A 24,758-nucleotide genomic window follows, 5' to 3' on the forward strand; every position below is an offset into this window, starting at 1 on the left:
GATTCAAACAAAGGCAAGTCTCAGTCAAAGGCACTTGATTACCTTAGTGCTGAGAAGAACTAGAACTCCAAAAGAAAAAAAGAGCAAAACAAAAAGTCCCACTTTGCTTGCCATTGCACCCCTAAGCCTTTTCCCTGGCCACAATCCTGTGCGTTCCTTTTTTTCTCCTCCTGGGTGTTGCAGGAACACTCAGGAACAAACCTATGAACACACTCTTATGGGGCTTCCTGGCATTATCGACAGACAACAAGAGGCACTATCTTCTGGTCCCTCTTTCTTCCTCAACTGAATTTGCTTTGGGCATCAGAATTCATAGTTAAAGGTCTGTTGAAATGCCCTTATGAAGGCATCTTCTGCTGAATATTAAAAAGGGCATGGCCTAGCTGGCTCTAATACTCAACTAAGACCTAGCAGAAATAATCAAAATTGGTTAAATCTCTCCTTATGGTTAAAAAAAAAAGATACAATATACCCTCTACTATTAACTATATGCGTTGTCACCTTCCATAATTTTTCAATTCGATATATATATATATATATATATTCTAGAACTTATGTATAATGCTCCATGCTAAGTCCTAACACTCTCCATTTCTCTTAAAACAGATCAAAGAAAATGGCTCATTAACAGTGACAAAACAGCTATGCACATGTATACACATGTGTATGAACACACATACATGTATACACACATTGTATACATATCTTACATTCTGAATTACAAATAAACCTGATAATTGCTTGGCTAGTATGGACAAAAAAGGTTTTGTTTACTTTTTGCTTGATTTACTTGGTTAATTTCAGTTATATAGACCTCCTCTTAAAATGTTACCCTAACCACTTTTTAGAAATATATATTTTTTTCATAAGCTGTCTTTTGGCTAAATGAATATAATAATTAAATATTTAGAGCATCTATGATTTCACCAGGTACACCCTTTCCATCAATTCATATAGAAAAGACAACCTGCAGTGAATTTGGTTTCAGATGACCTGGATTCAAAATCTGACTTTTTTTTTATTATCTGGGAAAACCGTGCACAAGTCTCTTCATATATCTGGACTTCAGTTTCCTCTTCTGTCAAATGAGATCAGATTCACTGACATCTAAAGTCCTTTCCAAACTTAAATCCATAATTTTGTAATCCCTCTATACCTTAGATGACATTAAAAAGTTATGATCTTAAACATTAAAAGAATATTTCCATACATGAAGCAGATCACAGAAAGAGTATCCTATATAAAATCATCAATCTCCATTTTGAACAGCTTGCTTTTTTAAAAGCACATAATAAATCGAACATGTTACTTTCAAACCATTCTGCATGTCTGTGCTTCCTTCTGAACTTCTTGATGTTCTCTTCTATGTATTTTTAAAAATGTTTCAATGGTCTGCTTTTATTTTGAGAAGTAGGAAAACATCACTATTCCTTACTCACCTTGCTCCCTGTCCCTCATTAAACTGGTCATCTAAATAAAAATGGGTTGGGTGGATAGGAAGCACCTTGTAACAAACTAGAACAATCCAGGAAAATAAATCCTTACAGTGACTGTGTCCAAAATATATGCCTCTATAGCTAGCGTCTACTATTTTTTTTGTCAAGAGGCACATAACATCCTTTGCTATGGGAACTCTGGAGACATGGACGATCATTGCTTTGGTTAGAGGTCTTAAGTCATTGGAGTTTTTCTTTTTCTTTACAATCTTGCTGTCCTAGTATAAATTGTTTTATTGGTTTTGCTTACTGTACTCCAAGTCAATTCATACTTCCCATGTTTTTCTGAAATAATTTCTTTTGTCACATCTAAAAATTCAATAATAATAGCTTACATTCAATAGATTCATTAGCCATTCAAAATTTGTCTTTAAGAGACAATCTAAAGGTACTCCTTAAAATCTTATTTTTCCCTCTCCCCTTCCCTGCAATTTAATCACTCCTTCAGTATCAGGAATTTTGATGAGGATAATAATTTTGGGCTCATGTTGCTGAAAGAGAACACACCCCACCCATTGATCAGCTTTTGAATATTAAGACTTTACTAATTTGACTAGTCTGGTCTTCAAAAACCAGATCCATCACTCTCCTTGTTCTCAAAGGAGTACAAAATGTGTGCACAACAATCACAGCATTTAAAAAAGGAGGGTCTTTTCCACTCTACTAGGAGGCATTGGAGTTGGACTTTCATGGAAGAAATTAATCCAGCCTTAGCTTCAAATTATCATGCAATTTCACCATAATTTTTCAACAAGTTGCTATGGTTGATTTAACATCCTCCACACTGACAAGTGTATATTTACCAGCAGGGCTAATTATCCTTATAAATTATGACTATAGTTACTATAGTAAATTATGAACATAATTTATTCATTTCTTCTTATAGAAACAGATTCTTTATGTCCAACTGAAGCAATGGAGGATGATGAATTTGAAAGTGCTTCTCAAATAATAGGACCTGTAAGTATTTCAATGCATCTCTGTCTATATAATGAATAATAGTTATAGACTTAATAGAAAACTGAACATTATTCTCTAAATGCTAGAATGAATAGTGTGATTTAATTATCTAAGACTGTAAGAGCAGCTCTGTTAAAATCAAGGAACATTTGAAAATATGTATGGTTCAGGACATATTATTACATATTTTTGGCAACTTTAAAAGACAATTAGTCATTCCTTTTCACTAGATTTTAAACTCCTTGTGCTCAGAGGCTCTACATCATAGTCATATTTATATCAATAAAGAATGTTTAAGTTAAATTCAAGTAAAGGGGAAAAAGGGATAGAAATAAATCCCTTACTTCCAAGACATTCTCTCTTTCCTGAGTCTTCATGCAACTTTTCTTTCCTCTTTCTCCTATCTGTATGACCAGTAATTCTCAAAACCCTTTACCATATCACCATCTGTACTGAGTCATGTAGGTATGGATGTACTCTAGGGCATTGTCCTGGACCCTCTATCCTTTTTCCTGGATGGTCTTTCTCTTGGTAATTTCCTCATCTCCCGATGGTTCAATTATCCCCTTTATGCTGATGATTCTGAAATCTACCTAAGAATCCCTAAACATTTCTCCAAACTCACATCTTCAGCTGCTTGCTATCTTCTCCCCTAGGTTCACATATTTTTTTATTTATAGTCATTCCCATAGTTTCAAAGTCTTGAGTTTTATCCCACCATGTTTCAGTGATTCCAAAGGGGTTGGATATCTTAGCTTTTATTAGGGCAATTATTTTTAACTTGGATCCATTTACACCCAGGAGGTCTGTGAATAGATTTCAGGAATCCATGTACTTGGATGAAGAAAAATACATCTCTTTTTCATTAATTTATAACTGAAATTTAGAATCTCCTTCAATTATAAATACAAGTAACAAACATCATTCTGGAAGGGAATCCAGAACTTTCACCAGACTGTCAAAGGGGTCCATGAAACACTCAAAGAGGTTGATTTTTGTATTGAAGGCTTTAGTTAAACTTTCTTGTTATTCACACCATATTCAATTGTGTATGTGTGTGTGTATGTATACACAATGGCTCTCTTTTTGAATATTTTCTCCTATACATTCTTCATCCTTTCTATTAATCTTCCTTTTCTATAACTGATATAATTCCATGGTATCTTGCTGAGAAAGTGTATAGAGACAGTTTTCTTCCTCTTCCTCTAATTTTATTTTAAAGCTTTGCTAACCAAATTCCATCATGTTTTTGTAGACAGGGTAGGTCAATGACAGTGCAGTGAGATGGAACTGGAATTGATCAAAGAGCTGCCATACATACCAAAATATTGTTTAATGCATACCTGAAAAACATCAGTTAATATTAATCTGGCAAAAGATGTTTCTAATGATGCCACAAAAGCCTATTCTGGACCCTAGTGCACTTAATCTTAAATCAGTGATATGAATGAAACAATAGCATTAATTATTGCTTTCTTTCCCAGGTCCTTCCAGACTTTTCTCTAATCGTATGTTCTAGAATTGGGTTGGCATTAGATATCAAGTTAATCATTCCCTTAATTTCCATCCATAAGGCTCTTAGAATTTGTATTTTAAAACGACTCTAAATGAATTTAATATCAGAACCCTGAGTACAGTTATTTCCAGGTGGTAACTGCTTTCACTAGGAAACAAACTTGGATTAGAGATTCTTTTTCCTTAGGTTACAGAGATTGCTTTTGCAGATATGGAATTCTTCCAGCATGCTGCTCTACTACTCCATGGGACAGTGAATTGGAAAGTTAAGAAGGAAAGTGGTTGCTTTATCTAAATCTTGATGCTGAATTTGAACAGGACATTTATTTTTGGTTTCGTGCAGTAAAGAAAAAAAAAACTTCAAAGAAAACTTTGAGTCATGTTCTGCAAAAATATAAACATGGTACAAATGCTGAAAATCATTTAGTATGGTTTCCAACACATGCTGTCTCTATTTGCTAACTTTCCATGTTGACTATCAGATATTAGTGAGTGGGTGACTGTCTGGGACATTTTCCTCATTGGCTTAACTGTTTTTAAAAATTTTTTTGCATATATGTGTGTTTGCTATAAATGAGATAATTAAAAGTCTTTCAAGTTAGATTTTTAGAAATTTGAGAATAAGTAAGCCCTTTATTTTGGCACTCCCTTCTCTTCCACCATCCCTTCAATCCTGTGTTCTGGAATTTTTCCTTGGCACCCCTGCAGACTGTGCATATTAAAGTTAGACTGAATGTAAATCCTTTTAATAAAAAGGAACAACAACAAAAAGGCTGACAATTTATTCCAAGCAGGAGACATTGCTTGTGACCTTTCAGTTTTTTGAATTCCGTAAGTAAAAATTCTTCAATGATTCTCAACCTTTTAGGCTATTATAGAAGCTTAGAAGTAGAAAGGACTTAGAGGTCATCTAAAGCCAACCTCGTAGCTGAAGCAAAAGTGCCCTTTATGCTATCCACACAAAATAGTTGTCCAACCTCTTCTTGAATACCACAAAGGGTGGCAAACTTGCTACCTAATGAGTCAGGCCATTTAATTTGGGGATAGCCCTAGTTTTTTAAGGGAATTCTTTCTGTTGAATTGAAATCTATCTTCCTGTAACTTCCAGCAATTAAGTCTTTGTTCTTCTCTCTGAGGCCAAGTAGAATTAATCTAATTCTCTTCTTCTTGTATTTAGTAACCCTTCAAATATATGAAATCTAGGATTATGGAACATTTTTCAAAATTTATGAAGTAACAATTTTTCTGAAGTGAAAATTTTGTTCAGAGTTACAGAAGCAAATTATGCAATTCCTGCTACCTCCTTCAGTTTTAAATTCATTTCTGCTTGAATGTGTCTGCCAAGTTGATGGGAAAAGGAAGGCTGGACAGTTTATGATTTTCTTTTACCTAAAGGTTCCTATTACTATACATTTCTTTTTCTCTCCTTATCATCTCACCTGCAGGAAGACACCTAAACCTACACAAGTTCCTCTTCTGGTGAATGTTAACTCGTGGTTGTCCTTGACTACCATATACCATAATCTCACTTCCTCAACTCCTATTCCCTGCCTCCTCAATAGAGTTAATAATCTTCCTCTCAAAAGAAGAACAAGATTGGGGTGGGAGAGAGGAGGAGGAGAATCCCAAACCTCTCCTTTTGTACTATAAGTAACCATCTAGCATATGTGACATTCACACAGAATGGGTAGACCCTAACTCCCACAGTAGCACTAGTGATTAAATACTTACCCAAATAGATGATATTTGTACACTGTTTTGGGGCAGCTAGATGGCACAATGGATAGACTGCCAGGCCTGGAGTCAGGAAGATTCATCTTCCTGATTTCAAATCTGGCCTCAGATACTTCCTAGCTGTGTGACCCTGGGCAAGTCACTCAGTCCTGTTTTCCTCAGTTTCCTCATTGGTCAGATGAGCTGGAGAAGGAAATGGCACACCACTCCAATATCTTTGCCAAGAAAACCCCAAATGGAGTCACGAAGACTTAGACATAACTGAAAAATGACTGACCAACAGCAGTAAACTGCTTTAGGATTTATAAAGCACTTCACATTCATTATCTCATTTGATTCTCACAACAGCTCTATTGAGTAGGAAAGGCAAAACAAGCATCCCCTTTCCCATTTATAATGAAACAAGTTAGGCTTAGACAAATAAAATTACTTGCTTGGGATGAAAGAGCTAATGATAAGCAGACCTGAAAGTTGAACACAGATCTCCTAGGGCCAGGGTTCTTTCTACTACATCTAAGCAGACTCCCAATACAATTCAGAAGAATAAAGACAGCATGTAAGTTGACAAATGTATTTTTCAAATGCGGTATTAATTTTTTTTTAAATTTGTATAATTTTCTCCTTGGATACTATGTGGTGTGAGAAAGTACATGTTGGTGTCTCCATTAGAACGTAAGCTCTCTGTTGGCAGAGACTACTTTTTTTGTCTTTGAATTCTCAGTGATTTGTTTAGTGCTTAATAAATGTTTGTTGAATTGTTTTATCAAATTATAGAATTCAGTGAGAAGTGGAAAATTGTAAAGGGACGATAGACTAGGAATCTAGATATATTATATATACATACATACACACACACGCACACACATATATATATATATATATAATGTATCCTTTCACTTTATACATACATATGTACATACAGATTTACATACATATATTTTTAAGAGCACTTCACCTGAAATGGAAATAGAATAGAATTGTTCAAAAGACAATGATATCAAAATGACTAAAAGCTGTTTAGTAATATACTTGGTATATCACTCAAAGCAAAATATTTTTGAGTTGGATTGGCTAAAGATAAATTAGATGAGCCAGCATACGTCAATTTTTGGCCCATTCAAATTAACTGTGTGTCTGTATTTGTATATACATATATCCATGTCTATATTGATATGTGCACGTACATGTTTATATATACAAGTGCAAATATATACATATGTACATTATACTTATACATATTATAAGGGAATGCGAATTATATATATATGTGTGTATGTGTATACATATGTACACATATATACATAGCTATACATACACATACACACACACATATACATAACAAGTAAAAAAAGTTTAACTAGATCAAGCAATGGGATGAGTTTGGTGCTACTGAATTCAATTCATAAATAAGTATTTACTACATTCTAGGTACTATGAATGGACCAAAAATGAAATCATACTTGCTTGTAAGTGAGTAGGATAATTTACCTTTAGCTAATTCACCTCACAATATTTTGCCTTGAGCATCTAAATCTATTACTGAACTACGTTTAGTCGTTTTGATATCGTGTCTTCTGAATAATTCTATTCCATTTTCATTTCAAGTGAAGTGTTTTAACCAACTGGTCTAAAAAGAGTGGATCAGGTAGTTGGCTTCTAAGTTAATCCTATTACTACCCTTTTAGAATCAATCTTTCAGTTCTTATGACTTTTAAAGATGTTTTCCTGAAATTGTCCCCATATCATATTTTGTTGATTGATAATAACTTAATTAATCAAATGAATTTAGCAGAATAATTTGTACCTTTTCTGTGCATTTTTTTATTTTTTTGTTTTGATTTTTGTTGTTCCAGACCAAGTGAGTCTATTGAAGTAGGGAATACCTAATTTTGAAATTCTGCCAACTGTTGCAAATTTCAGCTATTTCAGCTATTTAATGTCTTGGAAAATCATTGAGGGTATCAAGAGTTTAAATAACTTATCCATAACCACACAGCCAATATGTGTCAAAAAGTGGATTTGAACACAGGTCTTCCTGACTCTGAGGCTGACCCCATGCCCACTCTCTCAAGTTGTTTCTCTTCGTTACTCGAAGTGATTTATTTTGCTTAACTGCATGTACCTTGTTTCTTGGGTACCTGGCAGAGCAGCATGTCATATCTTTGGAGGCTCATAGAATTTTAAAGCTGCATGGATTTTGGTCCAATGAGCTTGTTTTGAAGAAGAGGGAATGATAGTCCAAAAGAGTTGAAAGGTGAATGAGGGGAGCAAGTTAGCCAAGGATGAGGCCATAGTGGTGAAGACCAGGGAGTCAGAAGCAGAGTCAGGACAGAAATGAAAAATGACTGGCCTGGGTCTGTCCTCAAAATGGAGGTTCCAGGGGAAACTCACCAATGAGAGAAGGAGGAGTGTAGGGATATTCCAGGTTGAGAAGGCTATAGGGAATGAGAAAACTAATAGGGTGAAAAGAGAGGTGAAGGATGTTGACAAAGTCCAGAGGGTCAGAAGAATATACACAGATGGCTAGCCCAGGCTCTTCCTTAACCTTTGTTTTTCCCCCATTGCTATCGCTACCCTCCATTCTCTCCCGTAGCTCCACTCCCACAGTAAGTCAGTCAACAAACTCTTATTAATCACTCACTTTGTTCCAGATCTTGTCCTAAGTGCTGGTGATAAGAAGAAAAGCAAATAGGAATCCCTGCCCTCAGGGAACTTACATTCTAATGGGGGAAAGAACATGTAAAAACATAAATCCCTTACTCATAACAAAATAAGTACATCAAACAAGGTGGCAAGGTGTAGCCAGAATGGACTTTGTTTTCTTTGAATGACTCAGCTTGCCTCGTTGAGCTTCCCTGGACGCTGGGGCTTGCTCTTCCCGGGCAGGACCAGAGCTTCCTGTGTGATGAGTCGTGGCGCTGGCTGAGGGGAGGTGTGTTAACGTGGTCTACGCTGGGGGAGGGGCCAAGTCAAGAACCAATCGGCCCTGGTCGTTCAGGCGGCGCTTGATGATGTCAAAAACTCTATAAGAGGGGAGAGGACAGCTTGAAGATCCTCCTTTCCTTTTCCGGTTGGAGCCAGAGACGCCTACAGCCGAAGCTGAGTTGCCGGTAGCAGAGCTGACTAGAGGCTAGTGGGTAATCTTCTTACCGTAGAGGGGAAGCATGTATACGATTTTGCCTTATACCATCTCGCTTCTCTGTGGCCTCCTAGTTACTCTTGTGAGGCGGACTTATTGGGCCTGGAAGCTTTTGATAAAAATATCAAAATGGGGACGCTGGTTTGTGGGATTGTTACTGTGGAGTGTAAATACATGCTTTAGTTCTCCTGCCTTCTGCCTAGAGAATTCCTTATATCCTGCGGTTCCGGACCTTTTAGGCACATATGAGATTCTCTTTGAAATCATAAATTCTGCCTTCCTAATATACAAGGTGGATAGAGTGCCAGATCTGGAGTCAGCAAGATTCATCTTCCTGACTTCAAATCCATCCTCAGAAATGGCAAACCGCTGCGGTATCTTTGCCAAGAAAACCCTACATGGGGTCACAAAGAGTCAGAAACAACTGAAATGACTGAAACAGCAACATAGATAGTCAAATAAAACAAATTTACACAATGATCATGTCAGGAAAAAAAATCTCATTCTGTACTTCTGCTTTGTCACCTCTTTAGGAGGTTAAAAATATACTTCATTATCAGTCTTCTGGAGTTACAATTAATTATTGCATTTATCAAAGTTCTTAAGTGTTTCAAAATTGTTTTCCATTATATTGTTGTAGTCATTACATAAATTGGTATCATATTTCTGTGGACTTTTCTCTCCAATTGGTTCATATTCTCAGATTTCTCTGAATTCATTTCTTTTGTCATTTTTTTGTAGTTCACTGAATCCATTCCATCTATCTACCATAATTAGCAGAGCCATTGTCCAGGCAATGAGTACCCACTTGGTATCCAGTTCTTTGCTTTCTAGATTTCTTTTTTGTATTCTGTTTTCATTTCAAAGATTCCTCCTAGCTCAAGACCTTTTGTCAAGCAGCCTTGAAAGTATTATTTTATTAAATGTCCATTCCTCCTACCCATTATAGGATTATACTTATTTTTTCAAGATCATATTCTTTGTTGCAAGCCATTTCAGTTTTTTGTTATTATATTACAATATTTTCTCTTTTTAAAAAAAAAAAAACATAGTTGTGTCATGGTCTTAGGTGATCCTGACAATTATCTCATCCTTGGTACTTGAATACTTTCTTTCTGGATGCTTGCAGTGTTTTTTCTTTGACTTGTAAGCTATTGAATTTCACTAAAACTTTCTTGAATGTTTTCTGTTTGTAGATTCTTTTGGATAGTGGATCACTTTGGCCTATGGTACTTATAGATTTGTGGCATTTTCCTTTATTCTGTCAGGAAATATAGACATCAGGGTTTTTAAGGACTTTTTTGGGGGGTCATGGGTTTAGGAAGTTTGAGGATTCTTTTTTGCAGTGGGGAAGGCAGGGCAATTGAGGTTAAGTGACTTGCCCAAGGTCTCACAACTAGTGAGTGTGTCAAGTGTCTAAGGCTGGATTTGAACTCAGGTCCTCCTGACTCCAGGGCCAGTGCTCTACTCACTGCGCCACCTAACTGCCCCAGTTTGATGATTTTTTATGTGATTTTTCTTCACTTGATTTTCCAGGTCAACTGGTTTTGATGGTACATACCTTATATGTTCTTCCAACTTTTCAGCCTCTGGACTTTGTTCTAACATTCCTTACTATCTCTTGAAATCATTGAATTCTGTTGCCTCTATTCTGTTTTTCGGGAGTTCACTTCTTGGGTAAGGTGTTCTACCTCCTAAATTAGTCAACTTTTTTTTTAAGTTTCTAACTCAATGTCTCTAAATCCATTTTTTAAAAAAAATCTCTGGTTTCATTTCTTCCACCTAGTAGTCTTGGAGTCCTTTTGGCTAAGCCATTCTTTTTTCTAAGACTCCTTATATTTGTGTAATTACTTTGTTTTGGTTTTACTTCTTGGGCTTCTCTTAATCTGTAGGGTTAGTGCTTTGTATTCAGAATTTTCTTATATTTATTTTGTCTCTGGACCTGGTTCTCAGATAAGCACTTTGGGCCAAAGCCATTCTCCTCCCATACCTACCTCTCTCCCTCAGCCTCACCCCCTCCCACACTCTTATGTGGTGAAAATGCCCTGTTTGTTCCTGACCCTTCTGTAGCCTGGATTCTTATGCCACTGAAGCTCTACATGGGATCATTGAGACAAGGACTTGTCATCTGCAGGAGTCCCTGACTTCTGCATGGGCCTCTGATGGCACAACTCATGCCTTTGGCCCTGACAGTCAGTCATCATGTATTAATCATCATGAATTAAAGGCCTACCATATGCTAGGCACTGTGCTAAGTGCTGAAAGTCCTGTCTCTATTTCTTCTTGTGTGAGAATTGGCTCCTGGGAGGCCCTAATCAGATGTTGGCTGCCTCAAGCTTTCATTCTTTAAGGGCCCTTGGCAGTAGAGCCTAGGTGCTGAGCTGATCTAGCCTCCTGATGTGGCTTTGAAAGGAGTGCTGGCTTCAGGGCCCTTGGATGATTCCCAGCACCCTGCCTATTGCTGTGGTTCTGAAGACTCTGAGGCTTGATAGTGCCCTGCCCAGCCCTGTCTCCCTTTAAAATCTAAAATTGTTCATTACATGGAGTAGACCAGAAATTTTCTGTGTCCTGAAACTTGTTAGCGTATAACATTCAGTGAGGATCTCCAGTGGGCTTCTATATCCATCAATGGTCCTCTAAATTAAATGGCAAATCAGAGGTTAGAGACTAAAGGAGGAAAAACTGCTATTTAACAAGCAGTTCATTTCTGATTGCCTGCTGAGGTATCACAACATCCTGTTTCTCATGGCTTCTATCTTCTAATGGTGGGTCTATAGGCCTGATTTTCTGGGATTGCAATTTTTTATGCTTCCCACATTTTCCCTTGTTCACAATTTATGAGAAAAGACTCATAAATTCAAGTCAAATGCAGATGTGATATTAATTAGAATGCAAATATGGATAAGAAAAAAATGTAGATAAAAAAGTCCATCTATGCAGAACTCTAGAAAGAAACTTTTTTCTCTCTGAAAGGTAGGTGTGGTAGGTAGAGTTGGCAATTAACTCTAGGGATTTGGGGTGGAAAGGGCATTGTTCCTTAATAAACTTTTTTCTAATTTTCCAAAGTATTAGGTGGATTGAATGAACTAGTTTTTATAAATTCCCTTCCCTAGGCAGATTTTGCTATGGACACGTATTCAACTAAGACAGCAGCAGTATTTGGATATGGTTCCTGTTCCCTGGCTGCTTGGTAACTAGTGCATTGAAATCCTCTTAGAATCAATCTCAGGGAGCTCTAGGGAAATACATAAAAGAGGAATTCCACTTTACACAATGAGCATTGACTGCTTGGAGCTTTGGGAGGTATTTTGAAATCTGTTGAAGTTATATGAAGTTTCACAATATGTAGGTTTGCTACAATGCATTTTATTTTACTTCTATCCACAAAACCATTTGCAGTCTAAACACTTGGTGTCTCTGTGGAGCACTTCCCTTACTTCATTCCTTCCTTCCCAGGCTTTGCCTGGGAATTGTGTCATGATATAAGATATGAGGGAAGATATTTACAAAAATAACTACACTTACTGGATTAAATTAAATAGCCAAAAATAGAGCTGTACCTACAGCTTTTTAGTAGCAAAAATAAGAAGATATTTTATTTTAAAAATATGTCTTTCGATATTAACTTAGACCACTGTGCTTAATCTCCTTTCTTAAAATTTTAGGATAGGGGTTTTTTGTTGTTTTTTGTTGGTTTGTTTGTTTTAAAGTGACTTGGTGTCTCTAATGTTTGTTACCAAGGCATGTACTGCCCTCCCTTGCCCTTTACCCTTTACCCTGTGAAGTTTATTTTTTTTTTCATTTTTTGTATATTCAAAGAGATTTATTGATTTTTTAAGGGCAGTACAGAATAAAAGATACTTAGACTTGAAACCTGTAGAAACTTTGTCTAACTTGTTTGCTTCAGCAAACATCTGATTTGTGCAATAGAAATTCAATGGTTAACTGATATGGACGTGCCTGAAATTCATGATTTAATTTCTAGTTAGTTTTCATAAAGAACATTTACTCTTTAGTGTTCCATCGATATGAACCCTTTTTGTTAGACAGTGGCTTCACAATTGAAGTAGGCATTGGGCTTCTTCACCTGGCAATGTGGTCAAATGTCTCCTTGTCCTCCACTCCTGCATCCACTGTATCTAGCACATTACAAAGTTCAGTGCCCATGAGACAAATGGGTCTAAATTAAAATTCTCACCTAAATTCAAGCTTCCTCCGAAGTTATGATTTAATATTTAAGCATAATTTATAAAGTTATCATTTAGAACAGGGATAAAAGTAGTTCTCCTTAGCTGGACTGAGTGGAAATTGTGAAGAATAGAATTTAGACTTCCTATAAGAAAGAATTGCCTAACTCTTAATACTATCCAATAGTGGAATGAGTGTCCTCAGGATGTAGGATAGTGTGTTTCCACTCAGCAGAGGTCCTTCATCAGAGTTTGGATGACCACTTATCAGATATGTTGTAGAGGGAATTCATTTTCAGCTATGGGTCAGAATACATTTCCATTGAGGCCCCAACAACTCTGAGATTCTGTGAGTAGACCTGGTATTAAAAAAAAGCCAGCAACTGCACAAAGATAAATTTAAAAGTAAAAATGAATGTCTATGTGATTTCAATTAGTTCTGTCAATACAGACAACACTAAAATAGTTGAATAGTTAAAAAAAAATTGTGATCTCCTTACAAGTCCACAAACAAATAATAGTACAAAAAGGAGGAAAATTATGTTCATGGTGTTAAGAATAAAAATAAGTTAACTTGTTTTCTTGTAATAAAAAAGAAATTAAACAAAATAGCATTTTGTGAATGTTCATAATTGTCTCGCCAAAGAGCAATAATACACCAACAATGAATTTTTCGTCTTCAAAGATCGTGTTGACAAATTGCTGGCAGCTAATTGTTAGCAATGAATTGCCCGGCTGGAGAAGAGAGTGACTAATAAATTTTTTCCTCAAACATTAAAGGTCTTTGCCATTGATTTTTCCATCTGGCCTGTGGAATTATGCTTGGCTTTTATAGCTTTGGAACCCAGGGAGCCAAGGCGGCTTCTTAGACCCAAATGCTACAGTAAGCTAGTTATCTATTGGAAATTCAAACCCATGGGGTTTTCCTTTTGACATTTCTGGCCTGTCGATATGTATTGCATTAAAAAGATGGAAATATTTATCCTAGTTCTTGCATATTTACTTTTTACTACTAACTTGAGTTCAGTAAGATTTTTTTTAAAAATAATAGTCTTCTAAATCTTATATTCACCTTAATGACCCTATCTCTGAGTAGAAAAATAAATAGATAATAATTTATGAGAATCTATACTATAATGGATTTTTTTTAACAAAACAGAGCATAGCCTCTTTGGCATCTGTATAAAATTTCTTTCTTTCTCCATTAGTAAGTGTTGATAATATTCTTTGCAATATTAGATAATGAAAGGAATAACTAATGTGAATTGCCAAAAAAAGAAGACAATGGATTTTTAGACACAGTGTCCTCCAGGAAATTGGTGGCCCCATTTTTTGTTCTTGCTAGCTATTTGGGGGCCATTTCTGTTGAAATATTTCCAAGTTCTTTATTTTAAAAAATAGCCAACCCTCCCCTCCCTGTAAAGATTAGCACATGTGTTATTCCTTAGCTTTTATGATCCTTAGTGAATATTGATTTAATTATTTATAATAATATATTTAAAGATGGAATAAAAAAAGACCCATTTCCAGATCCCAAATCAAATATTTTGTACAGAATGAGAGGGAGAGAAAGGGGCAGGGAGGAAGAAGCAAGAGAAGGAGAGAGGAAGGAAGGAAAGGAGGAAGAAAGGGAGGGAGGAAGAAAGGGAGAGAGGGAAAAAAACTCATATTGCTATAGCTAATAATAAAAAAAATAGATAACATATATTGATTCCACTAGAATTTTGTGTGAATAATTTCATCAGAAATGCTTGAATGGGATCCAACAAGATAGTGTGATATGCTAGAAACCACACAGGAATTCAAGTTAGAAGAGCTGAGTTCAAATCTTGGCTCTTCAACTTAATACCTATGTGATCTTGGCTATAAAATGAGATTATTGGACTAGTTGACCTTAAGAGTTCTCTTCTAGCTCTGATCTGTGATCCTATTAAGTGACCTTTTTGGTGATAGATCAGATTTCACAAATATGCACAAATATGCAAAATAAATATGTAGATTATGTAAAGTGGTTGGCTATAAAATTTATTTGTACAGAAGCTTAAACATTTGTGAACCTCCTTTCACCTCACAACCACATTAATTCGACTGAGATCATTTTGTCCAATATAAAAAAAGTGGTCAGATATGAAGTCAAAGACTGGAATGTGCTGGCTGAAGCTAATAGAAAAAAATAAGAATAATATATTCCCACCATAATGTTGACTGAATGTGATTTATGTCAGCATACTAAGTCAATCAGAAGAGGAAAAGTATTTGGGGAAATGTCTGAAAGGAGGTAGATTATTTATCTTTTTTGTGTGTGCTTTGCAAGCTTTGCAGGCCAAATCAAAATTCTGAAAAAATGCTAAAGTAATTTTCTTAGTTTCTAAATTTTTAAATTAGATGTTTTAAATAATTTCTTTTCTCATTTAAAACAAGGTCATTTAAAATTATTGTTGAATAATAATTAGCTCTCTTCCTTATCACCATTCTGAAATAAGGTTATGATCATTCTATCATTTTGCATAGATTATATAGATCATGTTCTATTGCGTATTATAATTATTTTATAATTTACTTCATATCATGTTATGAAGGTGAACCTGTGTTCTTAGTGGCAGCATTAGTAGATCCCAACATCTGATTGGTTTTACTGAGCTGCAAAGCTTTAGAGGTGTACAGCCAGCAGCAAAAAAGCCTAAAGACATTGGGAGGAGAACATCAAAAGTTTGGTTACCACAGCTCATAAAAACCTCCTTATTGTGCTGGTATATTATGTGACAGTAGAGCAATTACCTAAATAAAGTGAAATTATGGATCTCTATTATAGGAAAACAGAATCTCAAAGTTGGGAGGGATCTGAAAAATCATCTATTCTAAACTATACCTAAATATGAATCCCCTCTATGACATCCCTGACAGTTTTGTCATTCAGTCTCTTTTTAAAGGCTTCCTTCCAGTGATGGGAAACTACTGCCTCCCAAGGAAGTGCATTCAATTTTTGAAGAAGTCTCATTGGTAGGAAACATTTCCTGAGATTAAGCTGAAGTCTGCCTTCCTATGAATTCTATCCCTTATTCTTTGAGGACCAGCACAAAAAAAAAAAAAAAAAACATAATCCTTGGAGTCGTAAGTATGGCAAAGTCAGCAGGACTTTGCCCTATGACCCCAGTATTTAAGGGGTTTCTGGATGGAAAATTATGATTTCAGCAAATTTTAATTTGTTACATTTGCTTCTTGATAGTATTAGTACACCTTCAGCATGGTAGATGTAACTGAATTTAGCATCTGGTTAACAAAAATAATTGGGGCAGCTAAGTGGTACAGTGGAATGAATGTCAGGCCTGGAGTCCAGAAGACTCATCTTCCTAAGTTCAAATCTGGCCTCAGGCACTTACTAGCTGTGTGACCCTGGGAAAGGTACCTCACCCTGTTTTCCTCTGTTTGCTTATCTGTAAAATGAGCTGAAGAAGGAAATGGCAAACCACTTCACTGTCTTTGCCAAGAATACCCTAAATGGGGTCATGAAGTGTCAGACACAACTGAGATAACTAAACAACAAAAACAAATAACAAAAATAGTTTAAATGAGAAGTTACCAGATGACTTTTTTTAAAAAGGGTTTTTTTTTGATGAAATTTATGCTCAGCCATTCCCCAATCAATGGACTTTGAATTTGTTCTACTTTTTTGTAACAACAAAAAGTATTGCCATAAATATTTTGATATATGTGAGTCTTTTCTTTTTGGTTTCATCTGCTTATGAGTGTACTATGGTCTACTATGGTGATGTGCCAGAGTTAATGACAAAAGTCTGGTCAATTGATCCTCTATTAGGGGAATATGGAATTAGTCTATTAGTATTCTGAGGCCCCTGCTACAGAGTATGTTTAAGTAAGCATATTTTTCTTCCCCCAACTTTGTTGCATTCTCTGTAATCTGGACTCTCCCTCCTCTTGTATATTTTCGATGTTAAGTTTTTTATCTGTCATACTGGTGGAGATTTTCCCACCCATTCTTTATTTATTTTTTTAAAATTATATTGATTTGATTGTATAAAATTGAAACATTTTAATGTAATCAGGCACATATCTTTTCTCTAATTATTTTTCCCTTTGTTGAATTGGGAAAAAATCACTTCCCATAATTGAGTGGATTACTTAATTTCACACTCTTTCATCTTTATTAGTGTTCTTTTTGTTTATTTTTATTATTTTTAATTTAATTTATTACTTTTAATCCATATATTCACTAGATAATATGGTTTAAAAATGACTACAAATCCAATTCCCCACCAAATTGCCAACCAGTTTTCTCATGTAAATTTGTTAGAAAATAAATATTTCCCCCCAACTTATTTTTTAGAGGTCTGTCAAAGACTAAGTTTTTGTATACATCTGATTGATGTTTGAGATATCTAATCTATTCCATTGGTCCACTTTACTATTTTTTATATAGTACCAAGTGATTTTGATGACAACTACTATGTACTATGGTTTTATGTCTAGGAGTGCAATATACCCTTTCTTCAGAAAGAGGCAGTGAATATTAAGGGTCTCCTTTCTCCACCATCTTCTATGTGGCTGACTTGATACCTCATGATCTTTTGTGTTTAACTAACTGTGTTCTCCAAAGGGATAGGTTTAAAAGTCAAAAGTCTTACTTCCTGAGTCCCTCCTCTATATTTTCTCTACATTCTATTCACAATAGAAATATAACAAAAACTCATATAGGATCATGGCTATTCAGAACTGGAGGAACTTTGGAAATGATCTAGTTTTGACTATGTCATTTATATGTATGGATTCTATGCATAAGAAACTATTATCAGAGAGATTTAATTATTTGTTCAGTATCATACAATGGTTAGAGATACAATGGCATCTAGAAGGGCAAGATCTCCAGATATCTAGTCCAATGTTCTTTCCATTGAATTACATATGGAATTTACTAATTCATACTTTTCAAATAACTCCAACAGGACCACAGACTTTCTGGGTAGGAAAGGTCAGTCTCAGCTGAAGTTTATTCCACACTACACGTGAAAGCAAATGACTTCTATAACATACCATCATGGCTGGACTAATTTACCTCCAGTCAGCATATCTTAAAAAAATAGAAATTGCTAATTGATTATGTGGAAATTCTTTGGAATAGATGATACCCTGCTGTTCTCAGGCAGTTCTATCTCTGAGGCACTCATTCAATATATGCAAATGTTGTGGTAATTGCAAACCAACTTATTCATTAAATGAAAAACACTACTGGTAAACAATACTTAGTTACCTTAGAATGATTATTGTTTGTCCTTGAAAATAATAAAATTGTATTTTAAAAGTCTATTATTCAGATCATTCATCAATTCAGGTTGCCAGGCCTCCCCTAATTAAACTTAATTGACTTTTACTATGTTTTCTTACCTTGAAGTCCACTCAGTGCTAAGTCTCTCTCCTCTCTCACCCACCCCTTTCTCTACATAGATGAGAATATATATTAAAATTTTATGTTGCTTAATAATTTGTTGGTTTTCAGATTGACAATTTTTGCAAGAAAACTTTATACTAAAGGCTTTTAATGTGTTTTAAGACTTCGACAAATCTTCCTATCTGGTTTGTCATATAAAAGTTTAGGGTGTTCAGTTACATGACATAAAAGATCATCAAATCACCTGCAACTTGAAGTAAGTTTTTAGATGGCAAGTTTTATATACTTGTAGGTTTATTCTTTAATCATCCATTTTTGTAGAGCTACAGATACCTGAATATTATTGATGCTTTCAAATCATTAATCTGTTTAACAATCTGTCCACTCTCCCAAGTCAAACCAGTGTCTCTTCCCTTTGATCTCTACACAGTTGTCGGGTTGATAGTTTGTATTACAGGTCTGACCATGTAACTATCATACTCAAAAAGCTTCAGTGGTTTTCTGTTTTTAGTTGTTCAGTTGTGTCCAACTTCTTCTGACCCAATTTAGGGTTTTCTTAGCAAAGATACTGGAGTAGTTTGCCATTTCCTTCTCCAGCTCATTTTACAGATGAGAAATTGAGGCAAACAGGGTAAATGACTTGCTCAGGTCCACACAGCTAGTAGGTGTCTGAGGCCTGATTTGAACACAGGAAGATGATTCTTCTTAACTCTAACCTGGTATTCTATCCACTGGACCACACAGCTGCCTCTTGCTTCCTGTCACTCATAGGACAAAATGAAAATTTTTGGTTTCAAACTATTCTCCTGGGCTTATTTCATATGAAACTCTCACTCTATGATCAGGCCAAATTGGCTAACTTGTTATTCCGTATATACAACCTTTCATCTCCTTTTTCATTAGAACAGAAGCTCTCCATGCCTGTCATCCTCTCCTTCCTCACTTCCATTTCCTGAATCATTTAGCTCCACAGGAGGTTTAGCTAAAGTACTACCTCTTGCATAAGACCTTTCCTAATTACTTTGTATTTACTTTCAATATATTTTGTACTTACTCACTTGTGTAAGTGGTGTTTCCAGTCAGTGTAAGAAAAATTCTTTGAAGACAGGATGCAGACATTTATTAAGCACCAACTATGTGCAGGACACTGTGCTAAATGTTTTGTAAATGCTATCTCATTTGTAAATGTTGTCTCATTTGATACTCACAACAACACTGGGAGGTAAGTGCTAGTACGATACCCACTTCACAGTCGAGGAAACAGGTAGACAGAGGAGAAGTGACTTGCCAAAGGCACTGATATCTAGTGAATATCTGAAGTTGGATTTGAACCCCAGTCTTCCTGACTCTAGGCCCATCACTCCCACCATTACACCAGGTGAGAGCTATTTTCATTTTGGTCTCTGTATCCTGATGTAACTTCTTGCACACAGTAGATGCTTAATAAATGCTTGTTGACTTGAAACTGAAATTTGAGGATGTCATGAACCTGACCTGGTTGACAGTGGCCGGGAACTACAAGGAATTCTGTGATCCAGAAGAGAGGGCAGTTGTCAGAAAGCCATGAGGAAGTTTCCTGTTCTCAGGGCCTGATCCTAGCCAATGCTATCACTTTCATTTTAATGAGCATTACAATTTGCCCAACTCATTTTAAATTTAAAGCTTTTAAAAAAAGTTAAATCTGGCAGCTTTCTAGTCTGTCACAGGAGTGTCTAATAATTCATATTATGCCCTGGGAGGCTGCTTCTGGTGAATGGAATTAGTTGTAGTGTATGACCTCATGTTCAACAACACCCCTGCCATTTCTAGGAAAGCCTCCATATTCCTCGCCTGGCTGGTTTCCTGCTAGACAACAGAGGGCTGATGTTTTCTATTTCTCTACGACTAGTGATTTTTTTTTCAGACTTGACATCAAAGAAAGCAAGAAAATTTTATAAATCATCTTTTTGTAAACTTCAAGGCCAAGTTTTGATACATTTATTTTGTCTGTGATTTGTAAATTTTCAGGCCCAGCTTGGGGGCTCATGCGGAGAACCACTGGACCTGTGGTGTCCTATCTACAGCAAGTCCACATTGTAACCTACCTTATGTAATGCTTAGAGCTGCACAATCTTCCCAATCAGTGTGATGGTCATGGGAATAATAAGCTTGGATGAGGTGGGCCAAATTAATTTTGAATCAATCAATCAACCAGCCTTTGTAAAATGTTTGCTGTGAGTCAGTCACTGAACTAGATGCTAGCATCACAAAGACAAAAAGACTGAATAGACAAAAAGATCAAAAAAGACTGAAAAGAGAAAAAACTTTTCTCTCGAGAACTTTAAATACTATTGCAGGAAACAACATGAATAAAATAGAACAATAATAATAGCTATTGTTTATATTATATTGTATTTTAAGATTTGTAAAGCTCTTTACATAGTTTATCTCATTTGACAAATGGGAAGCCCTCATGTAGGAGATGATATTTGAGACTATATTTGTTATTGTTAAGTCATTTTAGTGTTTGACTCTTCATGACTCCATTTGGGGTTTTCTTGGCAAAGATACTGGAGTGATTTGCCATTGGCTTCTCCAGCTCATTTTACAGATGAGGAAACTGAGGCAAACAGGGTAAAGTGACTTCCCCAGGGACACACAACTAGATTTAAACTCAAGAGGATTAGCCTTCCTGATTCCAGACTCAGCGCTCTATCCATTGCTCTACCCAGCTGTCCCTTGCGACAATGTAGTAAAGACTATATAGAAAGGGTTTTAAATTCTGCCATTCACTCCTCACTTTTCTTCCTGCCCCCACATCCCAATAATTTTTAAGACATGGCATAGAAGTGCTATGGTAAATTGGGAAGATAATTGGCTTTTGAAACAGAGAATATAAATATAAATATAAACCCTCCTACTTACTAGCTGTGTGGCCTTGTGCAAGTCACTTATCACTCCCCTTATTTGTAAAATGAGGGAGGAAAACTAGATGACCTTCAAGGTTGGCTCAGCTTTACACCCTATGATTCTATTATGCTATTGGCCATTTGAATTAGAAACTGGATGACTTCTCAGGAAGCCAGCTGGAATGGCTTCAAGGCAGACATCTCTCTGCTGGTCAGGATTTTCTTCATGAGATGGTGCTCAGGTTGCAGGTGACATAATTAAGAGGTAAAGTTACTTCCCCAGGTAAATTATATTTAGTCACTCCTGTCACTCCTGAGATGCTTTGCTATTATTAAAAACATAATATTTAAAAATTAAAAATAAGGCATCTGAAGTGCCACCTCCTCCATGAAGAATCCCTGGATTATTCAAATGAATATCATGTTTTTCTCACCTTGTTTCACAAAATCTGAGAGATAGAAGGGACCCCAAAGACCATTTAGGCCAACCTGACCAGGAGTCCTATCTATAACATCCCCAATTCATTCTTATTTAGCCCCTTCTTGAAGAACTCTAATGAGTAGAATGCCCCAGGGATCACATTTCTTCCTTGGCTAGATCAAATTACTTTTAGAAAGAGCTAGAAGTTGTCTTCTTCTCTTGCCACCTTGCCCTTCCTGTCAAATCTGCCTGCCTGGTTTCAACTTCAAAACATTGTTTCTATTTCTGCTTTATCTTACTGATTTAAAGACAAAAACTAAAAAAAAATACAAAAAGAAAACCAGACATGAAGATAGAAATCTGACCACAAAGTCAGGAAAGACAAGGGTTCAAGGTACCTCTGATACATGTTGGCTGTGTGGCTCTGGAGTAGTCCGGACTTCTCAATGCCCTTCAACTCTCTGAGACCCTAAAATGCAGTGAATGTGACAATATATAATGGTAAAAAGAATTTCTTCATCCAGAAAGCAGTTCTCTAAACACAATAATTCACATGTCCAGTGGACATAAATATTTTATATACATACATGCATTCCCCTGCAAAATTACAAAAAAATCCTTAGGCAAAGCAGATGTTGTACAATAGGTAAGATGCTGTATGATGCAGGCAGTGTAAACAGTGATGGGAATCTGAGACGCATCTCTAACTCAGTTCCAGTGTGTCTGTGGACAGTGAGTGATACTGTGCCCCTCCCTATGTTCAGTAGTGATTCTTGTATTTTCATCATGGCTGGTGGCAAATGTGCTCTTCACGGGAAAAGTGATTCATCTTGTAAGTGCAACCTAATAGACTGGCCATCTTGCTAGTGCAGTTATCGACACGGCAAAGAAGTTCTCAGTGTTCATGCAAAAAACAAATAGACAAAGCTCCCTACTTGCCAGAGCAAATCTTTAATGTAGATGAAACTGGCCTATTTTATCAAAGATTGCCATCTCAAGCCTACATCTCAGTGGAGGAAAAATTACGCAGAGATATAAAACATTGAAAAATTGACTTGCTCTTCTACTTGGAGGAAATGCATCTGGGACTTGCAAATTTAAACATGTTCTTGTGCATCACCCAGAAAATCCCAGAGCATTGAAAGGAATCAGCAAGGCAACGCTACCTGTGCATTATTTTTCTAACCCTAAGGCTTGGATAACCTCTATTATCTTTGAACAATGGTTTATGGACTGCTTCATTCCTGAAGTCAAGAAATTTTGTAATGACAATGGCATTCCTTTCAAGATTCTACTTATTTTGGATAATGCCCCAGGTCACCCTCCCCACCAGGCTGATTTTAATGAAAACATAAAATTGTTCTGCAATCCCTCTAACACTACCTCATTGTTACAATCTATGGACAATGGAATGTTTGCAAATTTCAAGGCATATGCTTTACAAACTACATTTGCCCAGTTAATTGCAGCTTTGGATGCAGACAAGGACTTGACATTGAGAGATTTCTGCAAATCCTATAATATTTACCATGCAATCCAGAATATTTTTCAGACATGGAAAGATGTAACAGAAACATGTATGAAGAGAGTTTAGGGAAAAGCATGTCCACAATTTGCTCTAATTTTTGTGGATTTGACAAAGATGAAACTTTTGAGGAAGTGAGTAATAAGATTATAAAATTAGCACAAGATTTAGAGCTAAAAGTGGATGAGAAGGATATGGAAAAGGCTGACTGAGCTGCTAGCAGCAAAGACTGCAGAAGAAAAAAGGGAAACTTAAGCCCAGATTGAACCAAAAAGGTTCACAATGAAATGGTTGGCAGGAGTATTTCATCATTTGAGTGTATGAACATTTGGGATGAGTCAATCCAATCATTTCATGCTAAAAGTTAGGACACTGAGGCCTAAAGAGGATAATTAAGTTGCTGAATGTCTCACAATGAGTAATTCTTATAACTGAAACTGGAATCTGTGTATCCTGTCCCCATCTATTTCTTGCTATTTTCATTACTCCAATACTGCATAGTATTTGCTTTGGTTTTCTTAACTAAACAAAGTGAATAAGAAATTCTACAGTTTGGTTTAGAGCAATTTCTGGATGTCACAGTGAGATCCAAAATGCAGGGGATAGTTTTTTTTTTGTTTTGTTTTACATAAAAGAAAGGATGAGAAGAATTCTATTCAATAAGTGTTTATCTAACATTTGCTGTCAGAAATCAGGAAGAACTGACTTGAAATCCCATTTCTGATGAACATTGGTTATGTGATTCTGGGTACCTCTTTGTGCCCCAACCAATTCCCTAAGACGGTGAGTTGCAGAACTTAGTAACAGTCTGTATCAGTAGATGTAGTTTCCTGACTAGAAGTTCCTTAGACCACTGAGGAAATAGTAGCTGTGAGCCCAGACTCATAACTGTTTGAAGTTATCAATTACTCCAAGGTGTTCAGGACATTAACTAGAAATAGGTAATCAATGGAATAAATAATAAAGATTTTAACCTTAGAGTATTTACGTGGAGTGTTTTAAGAGTAGAGTTAGAGTATGAGATGAGTAAGTAGGCTAACCATTCTGATTTGAGTATTTGAGTGATGCTCAGAGTAGTGAAGTCATGTGGTTGGAGTGATTATTGGTGTGAGTCAGAGTCAGATTAGGGAGTTAGTGTTGGTGGTGGTGGTGGTGGTGGTGGTAGTCGTGGTGATGGTGGTCTTTCATTCTCTATGATGTCTTGACTTGCATGTGAATTGGATTTGAATGAAGCAGAGTTACCTAAAATCCTGGAAGCTGAAGGAAAGTCAAGTTTGTGCTGGGACTTAGCAGAATGTAGCAGTACTGGTAGGGAATCAACCAGAAGTCCGACTACCCTCTAAAGCAAACCTTGATTGAGGGAACGTGGATAGACTAAGAGGTAGAGTGCAGCCTGGTCCCAGTACTTTCCTAGGCAGCAAATCTAACATGGTATGAGTATATAACAATGACATTGTTTCCAAAGAAAGAATAGGACTGGAAGGAGTGA

At 36.2% G+C, this 24,758-nt stretch overlaps 1 protein-coding gene across 1 annotated transcript in view; it reads left to right on the forward strand.

Annotated features, from left to right (window-relative positions):
• Positions 1 to 24,758, forward strand: part of C1H8orf34 (chromosome 1 C8orf34 homolog) — a 390,966-nt gene that overhangs the window by 302,458 nt on the left and 63,750 nt on the right. The window contains exon 10 of the mRNA XM_036760505.1: positions 2,383 to 2,456. Coding sequence (XP_036616400.1) covers positions 2,383 to 2,456 — 74 coding nt within the window. The remainder of the gene's footprint in view (positions 1 to 2,382; positions 2,457 to 24,758) is intronic.

Source organism: Trichosurus vulpecula, chromosome 1 (assembly GCF_011100635.1).
Source record: "Trichosurus vulpecula isolate mTriVul1 chromosome 1, mTriVul1.pri, whole genome shotgun sequence".
NCBI classification, from domain to species: domain Eukaryota; kingdom Metazoa; phylum Chordata; class Mammalia; order Diprotodontia; family Phalangeridae; genus Trichosurus; species Trichosurus vulpecula.